This window comes from Sphaerodactylus townsendi, linkage group LG10 (assembly GCF_021028975.2).
Source record: "Sphaerodactylus townsendi isolate TG3544 linkage group LG10, MPM_Stown_v2.3, whole genome shotgun sequence".
In the NCBI taxonomy this organism is placed as follows: domain Eukaryota; kingdom Metazoa; phylum Chordata; class Lepidosauria; order Squamata; family Sphaerodactylidae; genus Sphaerodactylus; species Sphaerodactylus townsendi.
The window spans coordinates 80,440,877-80,461,858 of record NC_059434.1 but is presented as its reverse complement, the minus strand read 5'-3'; the positions used below and the strand labels follow the sequence as shown (position 1 = coordinate 80,461,858).

Genomic DNA, 20,982 nt, shown 5'->3' with positions numbered 1-20,982 from the left:
TAAAATATTTTGTGGGTGTTTTAACATGGGGGTTTACGTGTACATCACTGTCGCTTAAATTGCAGGCCTCTATGAGCAAGAAAGAGGGGGCTGGATGGGTGACTGAAGTGTCATGACTGGATGGTAGCTACACTTAGGGGGTGGGGTTGACTGGTTTTAGAGAGAACTTGTGACCTAGGCAAACATCTGAGTGAGTGGAACGATTATGGTTGGCATGTGAGAGGAATCTGTGTTCTTGTGAAAGTTATTAGCTTCAAAGGAAAATGAGGAAATAAGGTTTTACTTATTTAGTGGATTTGTACACCGCCCTGTCCCTGAAGGCCTCAGGGCAGGTCACAATATAAAAACAGTTATACAATCACTAAAATAATTACCATAAAAACAAACCAAATATTAAACTATAAAACAGTACATTAAAAACATTAAATCATTAAAACGACGTTTTAGTGCAGATCGTCAATAGATGACAATAGATGACAAAAACTGATGACAAGCTAATAGATAATAAGTCGTTATCATCATAATTATAATCACCACCACCACCTCCTCCTCCTCCTCCCGGCAGGCTGAAAGGAGATGATCTAACTGCTATTTGGTCCAGTTGGCTAGATGGAAAAGGCCTGGGGGAACAGCCACGTCTTGCAGGCCCAGGTCTATTTAAGGAACTTTAAAGGAGAAGAACTGCACCTATCTGAAACCATTATGCTTATGTACGTATCTGAAACTATTATGCAGTTATACTTCTAAATAAGCTCCATTTATGCTCAAGTAAAAACAGCTGTTTCATTCAGAGTAAAGGATGCCCTTTTGACTCAGAGCCACCCCACATACTGACTCTTCTGTCATTCAACCAAATATAACCAGGTCATTCGATTCTTTGGGCTCAACTAAGAATTCAACGGGGGGCGGGGGGAGCATTTGGTGGCAATGAAAACAGGCAGAAAACACAAAGGCAGGGACGCAGCATAACCATGTGTCCACTCAGAATGCTACAGAGGGGTTTCTTTACAGATGTTATGTATAAGGGATCTCAGAAAGACATAAAACGTCCATCATTCCCTTTCATCACACCAGTCAGAATAACACCAATACCTGCTAGATTGTCAAGCATGTAGTTCAATAATTTCCGTGTCCCATCTGGGTCCTGGTACAGGCTGAGAATATCTTGTGATAAAGGATTGCCTGAAATAAAACAAAGCAACACTTTAATGAAAAGCACTGACTTCAGCATCATGGTTCTAAGTAAAGCTTCACAAACTATAGCAGAATGCTCTCCCCTTTAAATTGGTGAACTGCATCTCTCCCCTCTTTTTATATATATATTTAGAAGCAAGCCTTTATTGGCATAGACAAGAGTACAACAGTAATAAAAAACAGATTAAAACAGATTAAAAAGCATATACAATACAGGTCGAAGGAAATCTACTGGCGTTTAGTAATTTCCAGGAGAAAGTCTGCCACTATCGTACAGAGAGAAGGATCAGGGTTGTCCAACAAGTAGTGTAATCTAATTAAATCGGGGAGATGGGGTAAATGTAAAGGAGTAAGATTCATATACTTGGATCTGATTTCCTTGAATCTGAGACAGTGTAGTAATTGGTGGGCCAGAGATTCAACTGAGCCATCGTTACATGGGCACAAATCTTTTAGCCTTTGCTTGCTTATTAAATCTGCCATGTAACAAGGCAGAAGGCATAACATGAAACCTGGTGAGCATTATGGCTCTCCTTTGAACAGGGTTTATTAAGCAATACAGGTAGTGTGCCAAGTGGCCCCGTTCAAATGGGAGAGAAAAATACAGGGGGGGAGCACGCTTTCCTTTGGTCATGCAGATTCGGGGTAGAGAACTCTCTATCCAATAGTTGACCTTTTAATTTCCTATAAGCTTCTGAATAGGACAAAGGGCAAAGTGAATCCACTGACAGTCCAATAGAGGCCATTTTTTCTTCAATTATGGAAAACCAGGGGTTGGAGTCTCTTTTTATATTAAAACATTCAGAGATCTAACACAAGGTAACGAGGTCAATGATTTTTCCACCCTTAGGGAACAAGGCAAAAGCCACTTGTCTCACTGCTATGACTAACCAGTGAACTTATGAATATATGTTCCACGTTTCTATACAAAATTGAATATTACAATGTGTGTTATGATCAGGAAGGCCTCAGCCCCAGTAAGGGAAAGAAGTAAGACTTGATACCTTCATCCAAACGCCTTTCTGCTCTGGCTTTCAGCCACCATTCCCCTCCTGACCCACTATTCCACTTTTAACTTGAATAAACTATTCCTCGTGGTACATCCTTAATACAGGCCACTGAAGACACAGGGTCAAGTAAGAGTGTCGCTTGATATACAGCCATGTGTCTTCTTTCTTTAGCTTAACTTGCCCCAGAGCTGGTGGATCCCCTCGGGCTGCTGTGCAAAGAAGACGAAGGTGGTAGAGGAGGAGTTTGGGTTTATATCCCACCTTTCTCTCCTGTAAGGAGACTTAAGGTTGATTATAAGCTCCTTTCCCTTCCTCTCCCACAACAGACACCTAGTGAGGTAGGTGGGGCTGAGAGTTCCGAAGAACTGTGACTGGTCCAAGGTCACCCAGCAGGAATGTAAGAGTGTAGAAACACATCTGGTTCACCAGATAAGCCTCCGCCATTCAGATGGAGGAGTGGGGAATCAAACCTGGTTCTCCAGATTAGAATTCACCTGCTCTTAACCACTACACCACGCTGGCTCTCTAGGGTAGTCAGTGTATAAGCTTTGAATTTTGATGGTCTGAGATTCAATACACTGCTGCTTTAAGTTGCCTGACTAGAAGAGTTCTTTACGCAGGACGTTGAACAGCAGCTGCCATACAGAGAAAATAATGCTGGTTATTAGCCTAGAACTCAGATAAAGAATTCCGATTCAACTACATCATCAAGCTTCTTACCAGCATGTGCATGGCCAATTGGCCATGCTGACAGAGGCTGATGGGAATTGTAGTTCCTGAACATCTGGAGAGCCGCAGGTTCCCTACCCCTGGGCTAGACCAATAGTCCCCAACCTTTTTGAGCCTGCTGGCACCATTGGAATTGATGCACGGTGATGGGCACAATCAGAAAGGGAGGTGGAGCCAACCACAAAATGTCAGGGAGTGAAGATATGCATAATTCTAATAGTAACATTTCCAACATGCCAAGAAATAGCTCTGTTTAACAAGACACATTTCAAAATTAACACATGGTTATCATTTGTTAAAAATTAACGTATTGTTAAAATTAAAGTATTGCTATAAAATACACAAAGCTTAGTTTTTAAGCCATGAACCTTAAAAAAGTCTACACCATCAAATCTCCAATCAGAAGCCCTGCTGAGCGAAAGTCTAAGAACAATTGGTGAATGTCAGAAAAAGTTTCATGCTGGAACTATGTGATGGAACTGTGTTCCAATTTAGAATCACAGAATGGAACTGTGATGGAACTATGTTCCAATTCAGAATCATAGAATCATAGAGTTGGAAGAGACCCCAAGGGCCATCAAGTCCAACCCCCTGCAATGCAGGAACACATAATCAGAGCAGTCCTGACCGATGGCCAGCCTGTTTAAAAACCTCCAAAGAAGGAGACTCCACCACACTCTGAGGTAGTGCATTCCACTGTCAAACAGCCCTGACTGTCAGGAAGTTTTTCCTGATGTTGAGGAGGAATCTCTTTTCCTTCACCTTGAGCCCATTACTGTGTGTCCCAGTCTCTGAGGCAGCAGAAACTTGGTACAAAGCAGCTTGACATGTTCATTTTGGCACAGACTGCCTTTCTTTTCCTGGTTCAGGTACTTGCTCCGGTCCAAGCTCCACATTGCCTGGCAGGGCAGACAATTTCCCTGAGCTTTAAGGCTAGAAACAAACCCCATAATAAGCCACCAAAACTCACAGAAGTTAAGTTAATATAAACCTCACTGGCAAGAAATGTGTCTCACCGCAAGACAATGGAGGGAGAATAATTATTTTTACCGTTAAAGAATGCTATTAGTACAGGGTGGTGAGGAGAAGAGGACATGCTTTAACACGAAATGTGCTGTGCTCTCCACTTTCAAGTCCTGAACAATAGAAAGAACAGGGCTCAGGCGCACCTTCTGGCAACTGAGAGAGAACTTAAGTCGCTGTTCTTTTTTAAAGGAGTTTCTTGTAGGAACTGTACCATCTTAGAAAGGTAAAGGCAGTCCCTTATGCAAGCAGAAGGTCACTACTGAGCCATGGGGTGACATCACAGCATGATGCTTACTTGGTAGACTTGGGCTCATTCCGCACATGCAGAATAATGCACTTCCACACTGCTTTCAGAGCTCTTTGAAGCTGTGCGGAATGGCAAAATCCACTTGCAAACAGTTGTGAAAGTGGTTTGAAAACGCATTATTGTGCATGTGCTGAAGGGGCCTATGTTTATGAAGTAGTCTTGGCTCTGGCTTGCCACTGTCTTCCCTGGCTGTCTATGCTTCCCCCCCGCCCCGCCAGTCTATGCTTCATCTCCAGCAAGCTGGGTACTCATTTTACCCACCTTGGTAGGATGGAAGGCTAAGTCCACCTTGAGCTGGCTACCAGGAACTGACTTCTGTCGGGATTGAACTCAGGTCGTGGGCAGAGCTTTGACTGCAGTACTGCAACTTACCACTCAGCACCAGGGGGCTCCTTGTACCTTCTCAAAAGTGAACAAAATTGTCATGGTATAAGCTTTTGAGAGTCAAAGTTCCTTTCTCAAAAGCTTACACCCTGGAAATCTTGTTGGTCTACTGCTGCAGATCAATACCTGAAACTACCTTGTAGGAAAGAGATGCTTTCTCCAGTGGTGGGGGGAATTGAATGAGGAGTTAATAGCAATAGCAAACCCTAAAGATTTGGGCAGAATCCAGCTGAGTGTCTTTATTCAAGGACAAAATGAAAATAAAAGGAAACAAAAAAAGAAAGAAATAGGCAATTTGGGACTTCTATACAGCTTATTACCAAATAATATACAGCTTATTATCAAATAAAAGCAGAGGGCTAAGAAAGCCATCGATAGTACTCTCCTATAGCACATCGTTCCATTCATTTGGTTAAAAATTATAAGAAGGAGAAGCTGGCAGGTCATGGAAACTGTGTTGCTGTCTGTAAATATATAAATATACAAATATCAATATCTTACCTTTCAAACCTAGTGTTTGCAGCTGAAAGAGCCGACCAAGTTCGTAAGGCAAAACTCGTAACAAATTGTTGTTTAAAAGCAATTCCCTAAAAGCAGAACACATCACTGGTATTAGTTTAAATGGAATATATATTTATGTGGATTCAGTCACCTTGAAAGTTACCAACTTTATTTTTAATATTTCTCTGAGGAGGAAGAGGGGCAGCGGCCTTAATTTTCCACCCGATTAGGGTTCTCAAGGTCTGTCCACTGTTGGTTAAAAACAGCTTGCCTTCAATCCCTCCCACCTTGACCGTACACAGTCTCCACACCCAATCTCAAATGGACTAGCGAAGGAGCAAGGGAGGATAATTCCAGGTTCTCACACTGATTTATTTAGCCTCAGCGCCTCCCAACACCCTCTCAATGACAGTTCCAGAGGCTTCGCTATGTTAGTCTGTTGCAGTAAAAGCAAGGCAAGGAATCTGGTGGCACCTGAAGGACTGACAATATTTTATTCCAGTGTAGCCCATCAGCGTTTATGCTCGATTAAAAGCGTTATTAAATCCTCAAGGTGTCACAAGACTCTTTGTTTATTTTGGCAACGCAAAGGAACTCTTGACCAACCTCCCTTTCATCTGCAATGTGATAAAGAGAACTGTTCTTTCCAGCAGTTAACAGTTCAGTGATCCAAGTAAATCAAGTAATAGCGGCCATGTCAGACATGATGGCGACAAACTTGTGAATGCAATTTTAAAAACTTGACAGCAGCTTGGTGCCAGTGTGAAGGGACTGGATGAGAGCTGTAATACTGGGGGACAAATGTAAATGTGCCCCTGCTGTCTCCATTATCTCATCTAGACCCACATTAACACACAGGCCAGCTCCTATATAAGCTCAGTGCAAAAGTAAATAAACTCTCAAGTTCCATACAATTTTTTAGACACCACAGCAACCACTGGAAATCTGATCAGGGATCTTTTACTGCCTTGTTTCATTGCATCCAAAAAGTACATCAAACATCTGGAAATTCCTTATTCAACTATATAGCAGCTATTGGCTGTTTACAATTGTCTCTAAAGTCCTTTCTGCACCGCAACGGTGTGGGGGTGCATCGGCGTAAATGACGCCAACGCATCTCTCTCCCCCGACCGCTCTCGCGATGGACGGTCCCAGGGTGAGGGCGAGGCAGGCGGCGGGCGCAGAGCCTTCGCGACAGATTGCTATACTTTCGGCAGCAGGCTTGCCTTGAGTTCTCCTGGCCTCCAAGCCATCGCGAGAGTAAGCCAGAGGACACGCCCCCACAGGCTGGAGCGACGGCTCTGGAGTCGCAGGCCAGGGGGGCATGTCCCCTGGCCTCTGTGATGAGCTGGAAGCCAGGAGACGAGATAAGCTTGCAGGGATGGTGCAGGGGACATGGCGCCTTCCAGCCGCTGCTTCCGGAAAACCTCGCCCGGGGAGCAAGGTTGGGAAACAGCGGCTTCGCCCCCCATGCAAACAGCTCCCTAGGGATGGTGTTTTTGCCATCCCTAGGGTGCTGTTTTTGGCCCGTGCGGAAAGGGCCTAAATTTCAGTTATGCTCAAAAAGGAGCTCAGGGAGAATAGCAGGATAGGAGATGCAAGGAATGGTTGTAAGAACATAAGAGCCCTGCTACATCAGACCAGAGATCTATCCTGTCTCACAAAACCAGTTCCTCTAGAGCAGGGGTCCCCAAACTTTTTAAACAGGGGGCCAGTTCACTGTCCCTCAGACTGTTGGAGGGCCAGACTAAAAAAAACTATGAACAAATTCCTATGCACAAATGATTGTAAAATGTTTGATTTCACCTTTCAGCCTTTCTGTCATGGTCTATTTTTAGAACAGTGACCAAAGTATGTCAAGTACAGGGTGGGCTCCAAATATTGTTGGGGAGGCTGTGGAATACCTTCCCCTGTAAAAAAAAAAAAAAAAAGCAGAACTTTCCCAATGAAGCATTCCATCTAACCCAGAATCAGGTATCTTCCTGGGTTCTTTTCCCTTCTCCCTAGCAGCCAAAGGTGCTTGTGCTACTCCGGCCAGCCTGGCTGATGCCAATGGGAGTGAGGCGGAACAGAAAGCCTGAGAGTAACACATGGAGTAGCTGAGAGGGAAGGGCGGAGCAGGCATTGCCGCATGTAAGGTTTCCAACTCTGGGTCAGAAAATTCATGGAGATTTGGGGGTGCCATCATGTAATTGCAATCAACAGCCGTTGGGGCCGATTCCTCCTCTCCCTCAAGCCCCCACTGCATATGAATGGAGCCATCTCCGCCATGCCTGGCGGGCCGGATAAATGCCTTCAGGGGGCCACGTTTGGCCCCCAGGCCGTAGTTTGGGGACCCCTGCTCTAGAGTTTCAACAGGGCACAGAGGTCGAGGCCTTCCTCATGTTGCCTCCTGGCACTGGGACTCAGAGGTTTACTGCCTCGAACATGGGAGGTTTTGCTTTGCAGATTTTTTTTAGAAGACAACACCTGATAAAAAAATAATAATAATACAGCTTCTGCTCCAAGGCCATTTAGTCATTTTTCCAGGACAGCTCATAAAGAGGAGCTTCTACAAACAGCAGAGTTTGTGAACATGCTCTGTCAAGGAGATCAATTTGATCACAAAAGCCCTTGCAGAGTGGAGCTACACGTTAGGACGCGACGGGGCCCCTACCAAGACACGGCAGCTTCCAATCAAGCACTCCCCCTCTGTAACGTGTAGACAAACTTACCCATGTCCTGACATCATCACGCTGTCCATTTCCCTGCCTCCGCTCCACGTCATTGGCTGCTGCTGACGAGGGCAAGGCAACACACAACATGACAACGTCAGAACACGGGTACGGCAACGCAGAATCCCGCCCAAAGTCGCACAAAAAGAAGCCAAAAGAACTTGTTGGGAAAACGCTCTGAAGATTCAAGTAAAGGCACTGTCCTATGTCTAGAACCAAATTAAGCAAAAAGTAATAGCGAATTTAATTCTGGCTCAGCTGCAAACCACGTTGTAAAAACTTATTGTGCTGGGAAAAGACAACAATATTCCTCACCTGAGAGATACCATGTTTCCTAGTTCTGCTGGTAAACTTCTGAGTTTGTTGGATGAAAGATCCAGGTAAACCAGATTATGAAGCTTGGCAATATCAGGCGGAATGCGAGTCAGATAGTTGTCGTTGAGGTGTAGAGCAGTCAAGTGCGTTAGTGACCAAAGTGACGTGCTTAAGCTCCGCACCCTACCTAAAATGAAGGGTGCAAAGACACAGTTTAAGCATCACGGTTATTTCACCGGGCATTCTTCAGAAGAACGTTTTCCCATTTTTTCCCTAAAGTCCTTCATCTTCCCATTACTGGTAAAGGTAGTCAGCTGTGCAAGCCCCGAGTCATTACTGATCCACAGGGTGACATCAATTGAGAGACCCCCCCCCCGGTCTCCATAGCAGAAGTGGGGGGGGGGGGGGCTTACTGACCAACTTAACAAATCACCCGGTCCTGATTCTCTCCTTCCAGAGCTATTAAAAACATTTGCAGACTGGTAGGCTCCTGTTTTGGCACATCTATTTACTTTTGCTGATAATACTGGAATTATATTGTCGTAGGCTTTCATCTGCCGATCACTTTAGTAGTTGTAGTTGTTTCCAACAGAATTTCAGAATCCTAGTGAGCATTCTCTCCTGACGTTTCGCCTGCATCTGTGGCTGGCATATTCAGAGGATCCTATGAAGATGCCAGCCACAGATGCAGGCAAAATGTCAGGAGAGAATGCTGCTAGAACACGGCCATCCAGCCCGGAAACCACACAGCACCCAAATACTGGAATTCTACCTCCTGCATGGACAGGGACAATTATAGTTCCAATTTTTAAGAAAGGGGACAACACAACTTCCAGCAAATTATCATCCAATAAGTCTTCTCTCGATTGTGGGGGAGACCTATGCAAAACATCTGCTTGACAAGTTGCTGAAGTGGATCTCAGAGAACAATATAATTGGTCCAGAACAGATTGGATTCAAACAAGGTAAGACTGCCCTGGACCACTGTATAGTCCTGAATAGCCTGTTCTACAAATACACAAAATACACATCGTGACTATGTTTATGAGGCTGTTTGACATTGCCTTCCCCAATCATCTATGCTTCACTCCTAGCAAGCTGGATACTCATTTTACTGATCCTGGAAGGCCGACTCAACCCTGCGCAGGCTACCTGAAATTGACTTCCATCGGGATTGTCGTGCCCCTAGAGCACAGGTGTCAAACTCGTGGCCCTCCAGATGTTCATGAACTACAATTCCCATCAGCCCTTGCCAGGATAGCCAATGCTCATGTTGGGAGGGACTGATGGGAATTGTAGTTCATGAACATCTGGAGGGCCATGAGTTTGACACCCCTGCCCTAGAGACACCCTCGCCATTTTCTTTATTTAAGCCTCAGTTGTACCCTTAGATAGAATGGGCTTAATAGTTTTTGCACAGTATTCTGTGGGAGGGAACCTTAGTTATACCCTGTCCCTTTAAGAAGCCCTCTAGAGGCAAGGCAACAGTATCTCTTATTAGCTAGCAGTCCCTTTTTTCAGTTTGTTTTAGTTTCAGGCATGTGGAAGGCTGGAGACAGCAATATCCCAGCCATCTAAGATGTTACACATGAGATGTTAGAGATCCACGGAACTCAGGGCAAGAAAGTTTCAACAGGATTGCAGGAAAAACAGAGTGAGAGATTGCATCCTGGATAACTCAACAGATTGCAGGAATGACAGGGAGAGGGCACCCTGGAGAACTGAGAAGAAGCAAGAAGCAGAGCAGACTTTCTTGGAAGCAAGCAAGAAAGAACTGGTGCCTGCAAGCTCTTCAAGCGATCTCCCTCCAATTGTTTCCGGCATCGCAAGTATTCTTTATGAGTTAGATTTCATGGGAGGAGTCAGAGTTCTAAACTTCCAATTCTATTAAATCGTTTTTGAACTGTTACTCATTTGTCTGTAGGTCTTACATTCTGTTCTGGCCGTGTACAAGGCACCTGATATTAGATTGCTTGGGGAACAGAACAGGGATTGAACTCAGGTTGTGGGCAGAGCTTGGACTACAATACTGCAGCTTAATACTCTGCGTAACAGGGCTCCCATTACAAGTCAGGAAAAAAAAGGCAGCTGGGGAGAGGTGAAAAGGGAAATCACCTTCCAAATTTCCCAACTCTTCATCTTGCACCTCTAGTTCTTTACAAAAGCCCCCTCCCCTTAATATCAGCAGGTAAACCTTTCAGGTATTTCATGAGTATAACACAAATTCTAACACTGCAAACAACTTTTAAATCTTATGACAGCAAACAAATCAGCATCCGACATCTTGACTACAAGACTTGCCGAGTGCATGTCAAACCACTCACAACCTGCTGAGGCAGGCAGGCAGGCAAATGTCTTTAATCTGTCCACTCACCCGAGATTTCCAATTCTGCCCAATGGGACTTCTTCCCATTGGCTATCTCCTCTGCTGACATGATGGTGTAAATTCTGCGAGGATCTGGAGGATCATATTTTTCCTTTGGCATCCCTGTTAGTCTGAAAGATAACCCACGTGGTTAGTACAACACAGATTTCTCATAACAAAGTGGCCCACTGAACGTTATACTTTTCAGATGGGCTCATTAGACTCAGCATTTAACCTTGTCAACTACATCATCCATCTCAAGATGGGTCAACAGACAGGTGATACAAAAAGCAGAAAGGGCAGATCTTAACTTGGGAGGGTTGATTTTGAAATGGCAAAAAGAGTTGAAGGAAAGAGCATCAAACAACCCCCCCCCACACACACACACACTTATACCTCCTGGTAGGGGTGTACCACCCACGGGGACATGTGGTGTCACATGTCCCTGGGCGCACGCCATCTAATCACGTGGGGGGGGGGGCGCCAGGCACCAGCCGGGTCCTTGTCCCCGGCCTCTCCGGCAGCGCAGTGCCCGGAGGCTCCCTCCGTGCCCGGGCTGCGCTTGCTGGCTTCAGGCAGTAGACCTGGGTGCCATCGCTGGCTTTGGGCGGTAGACCTGGATGCCTCGCCAGGTTTCAAGCAGTAGACCTGGGCACCTCGCTAACCTAGCGCTCCTCCATGAGATCGGCAGACAGCTCGATCTCTCTCTCCCTCCCCTCCCCCGTATCTAGGGAAAATGGAGCCGGGGGGGGGGGGGGGGGTTTGCGGAAAACTCAGATTCCCAGGCTCCTGGTACTTTTTCTTCCCCAGTGTTCTCTCTTTAGCTAAGCTCAGCAAACCAAAGCCAACGATGGCTGGGTGAAAAACATTTTGAGGTGAGAACGACCATCAGGAAACAGGCACGGGACACGGGAGGGGCTTAAGAGCGACCACTCCCATCTCTCTTGCTATTAAAAAAATGACACGCTTGACCTTTCTCTTTCTGTGGAATTGCCACGGTAATTCATAAGGCGGACTTCAAGCAAGCAAGCAGAGTAAGAACCAGACTGAACAAGCAAACGAAACCACTGCCCTGGAGGCACTGCTACATTTTGTTCGTCAATCTCATTTAAAAAAGATTAAGAGTCATATATAGACATGCAGACAAACGCAGATCATCCCATGATGGACTCATGCTACCGTGTTTCCCCGAAAATAAGACAGTGTCTTATATTAATTTTTGCTCCCCAAAATGCGTTCTGTCTTATTTTCAGGGGATGTCTTATTTTTCCGCTCCACAGCTGCATGCTCTGGTGTTCTGTTCGACAGGCATGTTTCCAAACAAAAACTTTGCTACGTCTTACTTTCGGGGGATGCTTTATGTTTAGCACTTCAACAAAACCTCTACTACGTCTTATTTTCAGGGGATGTCTTATTTTTGGGGAAACAGGATAAATACAAAGGAGATTGAACAACCTAATTGACCAAGACTGATTTTAGGGAGCTGTCTGCTTTCCCATTCCACAGTTTAGGTAATAAGGCTGTGTTTGTGTAAAGTGCCATCTGGTCACAGTTAACTTACGGTAACCCAGTAGGGTTTTCAACGCAAGAGACTAACCAAGGTGGTTTGCTGTTCAATTCCTCTGCACACTGACCCTGCTGTTCCTTGGTAGTGTTATTACATGTAAGAACCATGGCTGGGATCCCATAAACAAGTTCTGTGCACAATTAAAAAAAAGTGCTCCGCCTCTGGCACTTCTGTTGGCACGAGGGCTCACTGAACACCATTAATCTTGTCCAAATGGAGGTGCTCGTGCACGGGAGAGAGCATGCACCGTAGCAGAGCTGCTCTAGCGTGCACAGAACTCATTCACAGAATGAGTCTCCAAGCCTGTGTCTCCTAAAAGGCTCTCATGAAATTTTACTGTGTGGACAAAAAATGGATTGTTGTGGGTTTTCTGGGCTGTATGGCGATGTTCCAGTAGCAGTTTTGCCTGCAACTGTGGCTGGCATCTTCAGAAATCCTCTGAAGATGCCAGCCACAGATGCAGGTGAAACTGCTACTGGAACACCGCCATTCAGCCCGGAAACCCCACAACAATCCAGTGATTCCGGCCATGAAAGCCTTCGACAATACATGGGACAAAAAGTAGTCCACTACAATACCTAAGCGTGCTACAGTTCCATAGCTATTTATTTGATACTGCCCCCTTGCCTCCTCACTGAGAAATATGTTCTTCCAGGAAAGCTTCTATTTGAAATATTTTTCCAGAGATCTTTCTCATAATCAAGAGTTCTGGACAAACCATGAAGAAATATAAGGCCAATTTTTACACGCGCACACAGGGTCATAAATTAAATAAAGGCCCTAAAACATTTAAATACAATCAACTATGTGAGATGGCTTCAGCAGAGACACAACTGTTGCTGCAGAGCAGAGATCTGAAATCAGATCTTCCAAGTTGTGCCTCAATTTTCACGGCCAAAAAGAGTAGAAAGGGGATGGCACGCATGTCTTCACCTGGATAGGCCAGGTTAGCCTGATCCTGTCAGATCTGGGAAGCCAAGCAGGGTTGACCCTGGTTAGTATTTAGGATGGGGGACCACCAAGGGGCAGGCAATGGCAAACTGACTCTGGCCTTGAAAATACTTTGGGGTGGCCATAAGTTAGCTCAGCCATTCTCAGCCAGGGTTCCCTGGTACCCTGGGGTGCTGTGAGCATGTCCCAGGGGTACCGCGGCAACACTACCGCCCCGCCCCCCCCCCCCCCATTTTTGTGGTGTCTCCCACCGGCGCCAGCAAGGACATGGAGCTGGCCCATGGGGCAGGGCCTGCCACAAGGTCAGCAGCCACCCCCACCCCCAGTGCTTTCCTTCACCCTGGGAGGGGAAGGTGGGGTGTGTGGCAAGCAGGGGCAATGGGAGGGGAAGGTGGAGGGTGGTGGCAGGGGTACTGTGAGATATGAAGAGTGAGGTCAAGGGTACCCTGACCTCGAAAAGGTTGGGAAACACTGAGTTAGCGGATACCTGACAAGCACTTTTCACCAGCATAAATACACAGACACACAATATTTTAATGGAAAAATGTCCAGTTCATTTCAGTGCAACAAACTGCTATGAAAAAGAAGTCAACAGAGATGTTTACGCCAGCTTCGGAGCAACAGAGCAGTATAGGCTATTGACTGTATTACCATTAGCGATTGATGCTATTTCAGCGGACTGGTGTTCTTTCAGACCTTGGGGCTTTCCGCACTGACAGAGTTGTACTGGTTTCTATCTAGGTTCACCCTCAATGTGAGATTATCTCCTCGCGACTGCAACTTCGAGGCTCTCAACGTTGTTTTTTGTCTCTGGCTAGTTCCCTCAGAACTGGCGTAACATCCCTGTCGCGAGTTATGAACTGCACCTTCTGCTGGAACAAGGTTGATACCGCTTCGGCTTAGAAGTCACGGAGGCATCGAGAATGACACTGCATCCGTTCAACCAATCAGGCTGCTTTTGTGGCACGCAGCAGGAACTGGGGATAGGAGTATCGTGGCAGGCATGTAACTGTAAACTGTAAAAAAAAAAGAACGCTCCCATTTCCCATGGTAACACAAGCTCCAATCACGATCGAGGAGCGAAACAGGCACCAAGATGAACCTGCCCACTTAGCTCAGTTCCAGGGGGCCAAGTAAGTTGCTGTGCGGACAGCCTGGAATCGCCCCCCATTAAAGGGAACCGAGTCGACCTTAGCTCCCTTCTGTAGTGCGGAAAGCCCCTAAGAAGTGAACTTTAAAAAAGAAAGTTAAGTTGCTCCCTTTGAACGACCGAAGCTAGTAGCCCTATTTCAAAATATACAATGCTTACAATATAGTCACGCAAAGGCTTTGGGGATCTATAAACATTGTAACGAGATTGGTTAAAACGTGGTCACGACACACATGTCTTTTATGTAGACAAAACAACTGTCAAGGCCAGCAACTTCCAAGATCAACTCTGAAGGCCAGTTACCCAAACAATCACATTCCATGTATTGTCGAGTACGGGAATTACATTCCAGTATGCATTTATCGGAAGCATTATTGTGTCCAGGATCAGAGGCACCAGCTATCCCAAAATAGCTACGGTCCTTCTGAAAGCATTTATGGGCAAACTGAGTTCTTAACTGGAGAACGGAATGGAAACTTTCCACAAGGACAGTTTAAGAAATGTTGCAACCCCAAGAAGGGAAAAATAATTCATGCTTGCGGAAATCCCCATCCCTTCTATGAAATTATTCTAAGATATGAGATGAGCCAAATCCCACAACTCAAGTTTCATACATATATGACTCATCTGTGTTTCTAGGATCAGCATGGAAAGTCAAAAACAAGAATAGATGGTACACTACTTTCCATATTTTTCTTATGGGAAAGTGGTATGTGAATTTAGCAATAGAAATACACAGACAATTTCACAGACTTCCTACTTGAACATGTACAAAGCTGCCCTATTTGGAGCCAGATCGGAGGCATACCTAGTTTAGTGCTGTTGTCTCTGATTGGCTCTCCAGAGTCTCAGATCAAAGCTCTTACAAATCTGCTACTCAGTTCTTTAACTGAAGATGCCAGGGGCGGAGTCAATGACTTGCATTCAAAGAGGTGCTCTACTACTCAACTAGTCAACTCAAAGGTGTTTTTTTGGAGAGAGGAAGGGAAAAGAGCTTGTAAGCCACCTTGAGTCTCCTTACAGGAGAGAAAGGTGGGGTATAAATCCAAACTCTTCTTCTCTTCTTCTTCACATGGTTTCATGGGATGTATGTCTGTACTTATTTCCATCCGTTTCTCATAAACCAAAACAAAGCAAACCTTTTATCTATTAGAGATGAGGTCCTACTAAGTTGTAAGGCGTGATTAACCACCAAAGTCAACTTCATTCCTGACCCATTCTTTAATTAGAATCATTTAAATGTGCAAAGTTTTTTAAAAGTGTGACCTTTTTACTCATTTTGAAGTGGTTGATTTAAATTGTTTTTTTCCCCTGACAGCATATTATGGAATTGTAAGATTTATTTGTCTGGTGTATTTATAATCCCACTGTTCCCACAGAGATTCAAGGTGAATCACATGGTGTTTAATGATTAAATTTTACCATTTCATTAAGCCATCAGGAATATAAATAAGCAAAAGAAGACATTTAAGTTATTCCTGCAACATGCAGCATCTCACAGCTGAGGCATATGTTGTGTGGCAGTAAAATACTGTTATGGTTGCAACTGGGGAATCAACCCTTACAAAGAACTTCCACCGTAAATGAGTCAAAACAAAAGTTTCCATTTCCTTCTTCACAAAACCAAAAACCCCAGGGCAGACAGCTATGGCCTCCCGTCCTTTCCCTCCCACTCTTTGTTATCTTTAGTTAATATGGTTATATAAGTCTTGCTTTATAACTTCTGGTTGTTCCATCCTTCGCTTTGTTTTATTTTAGGGCAACATATTTTATTTTATTGAAATCTAACAATAAATAAAATGGTTTTTGTGTATATATACAAACCTAAAAGGGGTAGAATATCAAAGAGACAAATCAGTTTGGAATAAACGCATCAGCCTGTTTAATAAACCACTGGTTGGTTGCCCAGGGATACACTAAAGAACCCAAAGAATAAGAGTTTGGGTTTATACCCCGCTTTTCCCAACCGTAAGGAGTCTCAAATCAGCTTACAAAACTCCTTCCCTTCCTCTCCCCACAAGAGACATCTTGTGAGGTAGGTAAGGCTGAGAGTTCTGAAAGAATTGTGACTGGTCCAAGGTCGCCCAGAAGGCTTCATGTGTAGGAGTGGGGAAACAAACTTGGTCCATTGCTCATGTGTCCATTGCTCATGTGTAGGAGTGGAGGAATCCAACCCAGTTCTCCAGGTTAGAGCACACACTCTTAATCACTAACCATGCCGGTTCTCAAGACTGTGCCTTGAGAAGAACATTTAGATCGAAACCTGTTCAAGAGCCATCTTTCCCACTTAAGATGCATCTATATGGCTATTTCCCCCAATGAAGAAGTACCATATACATAAAGGTTTGGGTACTATGGTGCATTTGCCTAACAGGCCTAGCTGAGACAGAGTAAAAAATAGACACCAGTAGAAACCCAGTTCCAGAAATCAATGGCAAAGTTATTTTGAGGCAACTAAACAGCATAAACGTCAGCTGAATATGAATGCTACAGTACAAGCAAGGCACGTTAACTCAAAGGTATAAAAGATGTGGTTTCTGGTGGTAAGGAAAGAAAAACAGGGTGTTGTGCTAGTCTGTTCCAAAATGGGCTTAATATTTTGGCCCGTTTAGACTGGGGTTCTGGAAGCCTGCCTTGGCTGCTATTGTCATTTGACTCAACTCTGCCCATTTAAGTAGAACTCTGAACAAGGAAACTCTTTTTTGAACCACAAAGGAAGGCAAACATAACGGGCTCTAGATACATAAGCTCCATGCAAACACTAGAGCAGTGGTTCTCAACCTTTCTAATGCCGCGACCCTTTAATACAGCTCCTCATGTGGTGGTGACCCCCAACCCTAACATTTATCCATTTTACAGATGGAGAACACTGATGCAGAGTGTTTTAGGCGACCCCTGTGAAAGGGTCGTTCGACCCCCAAAGGGGTCCCGACCCCTAAGTTGAGAACCACTGCACTAGAGCAAGGGGATGAACAAGCAGGGACAGGAATCATCTTGACCCCTTTCCCACTGAGCCCACAATCTGAACAACTGAGGAAGCAAAGACATTTTTCCTTCCACCCTCCATGCTAATAAGTTCTCTCCCTTGGATGATGATGATGATGATGATGATGATGATGATGATGATGATGATGATTTATTTATTTCATTTAATAGCCCGCCCGTTCTGGCCAAAAAGCCAGGCTCAGGGCAGCTGACAAACATACTTGAAACTATACAAATAGTTATAAAACCTCAACTTCCCACCAACTATTTCAAGCAATTTAAGAACAAAAAGCAAAAAGGCAATTTCTTGAGAATCTTCTAAACAATTTACAACATTGCAACAGTAATATACTGTTTCCCAGCGAGAGTCAGAAGTTGCTGTGATCACGAGGTGTTCGAGTTCACTAGCCTCCTAACCACCAGACCTGACTCAACACCCAGCCGAACAAGAACGACCCATTGGTTACTCACCGTGAAGGGGTCTTCTGCTGGATTAAGGGAGGCATCTTGATGGGTGTTTCCCAACCGGATCTCAGGGAGGCAGGACTTAACCAAAGTTGTCACTTCCTGTGGTCCGAGTGGGCATCACCTTCCCTCTTCAGTAGACACCTGTCCAAGCAGTGAGAAGGCTTCCCTCGGAAATAACATGAACATTGAACCACAACAGAAGTAACAACGATAAGATAGACAACAGGGTTATAACTATGATGAACTAGAAGAAACCCAACACTGAACTATTAGGGAACTTGGAGTGTTAAGCGATGCTGCCTGTAGCCGTAATCCCTTTGCAGTGGAACTATTGTGATAGGAGAGTGCGGAGAAAATTTGAGGCTAATGATGATCTCTGAGGCTAAGATGCTCCTCCTTTAATCCAGCAGAAGACCCCTTTCACGGTGAGTAACCAATGGGTCGCCTTTCTAACTGGATGAGGGAGGGCATCTTGATGGGACTCCTCCCAGAGCAGTGCGTCCCAAATCGGTGGGTCAGGATCAGTCTCCTAATAATGTGTTCCAACACTCTCTGCCAAAACAGCTTCTGAAGCTGCCATGGAGATGAATTTTGTAGTAGTCTAACGAAGCGAGGAAATCGAGGGACCAAGTGGCCGTGCTTCTGCAAAATGTCTGATGCTACTGGATGGGTCTGACTTTGCTAAAGGCCATGGGCGTTAGTTGCTGCGTACCATGCGGTGGAATGGGCCACCATCCCCGCAGAGGAACTGGCTGGTTGAGGCTTTATATGCGCTCTATGATACAGGCTTTTAATTGTGCCAAGGCTAATAGCTGCTTTTGACATCGGGTGGCCCAGGTTCGGAGTAGAGATGTTAATGAACATTTGGTTGGACTTGGCGGATGGGTTCGGCTTCTTATTAGGGAACGCCTTTAAGCGGATCTTAACCGCGACGTCCCGAGGTTATGCCAAAGTCTCTTCCCTTTGGATGAGAGGGATCAGGGCAAAAGTTGGGTACCAACGCATAGTCTCTGGGAGACGCGAAAGGAGGAGTTGGACCTTCGGGACAAAGGTGGGGGTCCGCCGTTTTAGGTATCTTGACCCTATCCCCTGTGGAACAGACATTATCTATCTCTTGTCCACCGATAGTAAGCATGCGGTATTTCGGAAACCCGCCTGGCTGAGGTGATGGCCATGAGAAAAGCGCCTAATGCGCAGCCACTTTGAGATGGATCGCTTTGGACCGCTCAAACGGGATTTTGTGAGGGCTGACAACACTCAGGTGCAGGCGCCAGGTGGGAAACCGGTGCACTGTGGGTGGTTGGAGTTGGGTTACTCCCTTCCAGGAACCGGATGATGTCCCGGATGGTGTGAAAGAGGCAGCCCGTGGGACTAAAGTTGGCAGGACGGTGGTCAGAGCCGCTGATCTGTCTTCTAAGGGTGAGCGCTGCTAAGTCCCCTGTTCAAACCTTCTTGTAGGGAAACAGGAGTAGATTTGAGCTTTGCTAGGTAGTTCGGATTGACGGCTTTCCTTTTTTACACCATCCAGTGGAAGCCTTCCTTCCACCGCAAGAGTTGTAGATTTTGGTTGGTGGAATTTCGAATGCGGAAGCTAAGAGGGTGTGGGTGGTCACCTGATCCGAGTGCAGCCCTTCCCTTTTAAGAAGAGTCTCCTCGCTCAATAGCCAGATGCGAAAGTTAGTTTGAACCACTGCGGTTTGGGATTGACAGATGGGGCCCTGGACTCAGCATGTCTCGTGGAGTTGGAAGTGTCAGCGCTGTGTCGACAGATAGGTCGAGAATGGACGAAAGCCACGGACGACGTGGCCAAAAAAGGTGCCACTAGGGATCACCACAGGGCTTTTTTTCCCGATATGATTCTTCCTCAAGAACCTTGGGGAGGATCGTGGGTGTTGGGGAAAGGCATACAGCAGTGATCTGGGCCAGGGTGTTGATAGAGCATCCACCCTCCGCGGCCTCCTCCTGGATGGTGAAAAATTCTGGACATGAAGCGGGCTCGGAATCTGGACGGTTGCTCAAGCCCGACGCAAGCAAAACAACAGGTGGGCAATCCAGCTGTGGTTGGCCAAAGTGGTGCGTGATCATCTGGAAAAATGGAGGGGATTGGAGCTGCCATCTCGGCCTCCTGGATAGTCTGGCGGCTCCAGCCAGTCCGGGCTGAGATGTTGAGATTCCCCTGGATGTAGTTCCAGCTGGTGCAGTGAGAGAGTAAGATTTTGTTCTCCTGACCAGCAGAGGATGCTCATCAGCCTCTGATGGAGGGAGGGAGGGATCTGGATCCTCCTTTGATTGTTCAGATATGCTTTGGCCGACTAGCTACCGTCTTCAGCGGACCAGTATGTGAGAGCCCCCTTATGATTGGGAGGAAGTTTTGAAGGGCCAGGAATATGGCTTTGGTCTCCAGAAGGTTGATGATGGGGAGTTTGGCTTGTTGCTGTGGACCATCAGTCCTTGGATGAGAATTGGTCGCTGAGTGTGGCTCCCCAACCAGAAGGTTTAAGCGCCGTGAAGATCTCCACATGCTTTTGGGGAAGGTAGATCTTTCCCTTGGAAAGGTTATGCACGGTCCACCACTCTGAAAGATTGGCTTCTCAGGTGGTTGGGTAGAGCTCAGGTAATCGCATCTTCCTTGGTTATTATTTCTCTGGTACCTCGGAAAGCGTCGAAGAAAGGGTTTGAGGTGGGGCGTATGCGGAATCTGGCCCCAACTGAAGCATGTCAACACTGGATACCATGGTGCCTAGGAACACTGGCCAGATGTGGGAGGTAGAGAGAGGGATTCTCTTGGCTGATATGATCAGGTTCACGGATTTCCGATCTTTCTGGTCGACTTTTTCTGCTTCGGGATGAAAAGAGAGTCTCAGGGACGGTCGTATGAGTGCTCTCCCAGGTGTTCCATCCTTTGGGATGGGATCGTGTTGCTTTTGGGGCACATTGATCAAAAAACTCCGTGTTGGACGGAGAACTGCTCTTTGGGGTTTGGGCGACATCCCTTTACCGCTTAGCTGGCTGGGAGGTAGATCTGATCAGGGATGTCGGCCCAGATATGGGGTGGGACGTGGGATGGCTTGTTGGCTAAGAAGTATAGCGATGGGGCCAGGAGGGACTTTGGAGAAAGCTCTCGGGCGGTGGAGAGTCCGAACGTGCAAAGCCCTGAATTGATAACTCGTCGCTCTACCCCACTGCAAAGCGCCGCAGGGAACTGGCGGGTGAGAGTGTTTTATGGGGATGTGTAAGTAAGCCCCGGTTAGATCCAGGGAGGTCAGGGGAGTAGTCCCCTGGTCTTAGGCAGGGTGCGTTCTAATGGCTGGAGCTG

The 20,982-nt window shown here is 45.9% G+C and overlaps 1 protein-coding gene across 1 annotated transcript in view; it reads right to left on the bottom strand.

Annotated features, from left to right (window-relative positions):
- The window catches only part of CNOT6L (CCR4-NOT transcription complex subunit 6 like), a 59,065-nt gene that overhangs the window by 17,476 nt on the left and 20,607 nt on the right, over positions 1-20,982 (bottom strand). Inside the window, exons 2-5 of the mRNA XM_048509481.1 lie at positions 10,555-10,676; positions 8,181-8,367; positions 5,152-5,237; positions 1,093-1,182 (exon numbers count right to left, since the gene is read on the bottom strand). Coding sequence (XP_048365438.1) covers positions 1,093-1,182; positions 5,152-5,237; positions 8,181-8,367; positions 10,555-10,666 — 475 coding nt within the window. The 5' untranslated portion in view covers positions 10,667-10,676. The remainder of the gene's footprint in view (positions 1-1,092; positions 1,183-5,151; positions 5,238-8,180; positions 8,368-10,554; positions 10,677-20,982) is intronic.